Raw genomic sequence first — 885 nt, 5'->3', positions numbered from 1 at the left:
ACTTACCATGTTCTATAAAGTACTGTTAGAATAAATGGTCCCTTTTCCACAGAGAGATCTCTCAACATCGACTGCACCATACCGGATGGCTTCCCAACCTCGGGGTAACGTCTACATCTTCAACTACAAATTCGCGGGAAAGCACAATTACCGCGAGGGAGCTGAACACGACTCTGAAACCATCCAAGCCACGTTCACCAACATGGGTTATCGAGTATTTACCAAAGAAAGCTTGTCCAGAAGAGCGACTCTGATGGAGCTGAAACTCATAAGAGATGAGGCGAGCATCAGAGACGTCGACAGCATGATCATGTTCTTTCTCAGCCACGGAAAAGGTGTTCGCGACTTCCTTACTGAGGATGGGCTCAGTCTGTGCCTTTCCAGAATCCATCAAATGTTCACGGACGCACAGTGTCCAGCGCTTCGAGGGAAACCTAAGATCTTCTTCACGAACTTCTGTCGCAAAGGCGGTTTCGAAACCTGTCCAGTTTTCGAAGCGTCGGACCCTCCAAGAGACATGGTAACCATCCACGCTTCCGGGGAGGGAATCGACGCCCTTCGCAACACCGCTTTCGGAACGTACTTCATCCGCAACCTGTGTCAGGTGCTGCAAGAACACGCCGGCAAGAAGAGCCTTCGGGATATCTACTTGGAACTGGACCGAAGTGCAGCCGAGAGGGGCGGCACGCAACCCATGTGGGAGGATTTCGTCTTTCGGAATTTTTACTTCAGTCCTACGAAGACGAAGACATCGAGCATGTAGAGAGATGAGAGGTGTAGGTTAAGAAACGTTCACATAACACGAGTCACCTGATTTTGTGCTTTTAGGATAAGATTAGATAATGCATATACTTCGAACGTCTATAAAATAAAATAAAAAAATAA

General features: G+C 47.8%; 1 protein-coding gene across 3 annotated transcripts in view; it reads left to right on the top strand.

Moving 5' to 3' along the window:
- LOC119592090 (glutamic acid-rich protein-like) overlaps positions 1–864 on the top strand; it is an 8,581-nt gene extending 7,717 nt beyond the window's left edge. For all 3 annotated transcript variants that reach the window (XM_037940906.1, XM_037940907.1, XM_037940908.1), the window contains one exon: positions 53–864. In XM_037940906.1, coding sequence (XP_037796834.1) covers positions 53–763 — 711 coding nt within the window. In that variant the 3' untranslated portion in view covers positions 764–864. The remainder of the gene's footprint in view (positions 1–52) is intronic.
- The last annotated feature ends 21 nt before the right edge of the window (positions 865–885 follow it).

The sequence above is a fragment of the Penaeus monodon genome, chromosome 29, assembly GCF_015228065.2.
Source record: "Penaeus monodon isolate SGIC_2016 chromosome 29, NSTDA_Pmon_1, whole genome shotgun sequence".
NCBI lineage: Eukaryota > Metazoa > Arthropoda > Malacostraca > Decapoda > Penaeidae > Penaeus > Penaeus monodon.
This window is presented reverse-complemented; position numbering and strand designations above follow the sequence as displayed.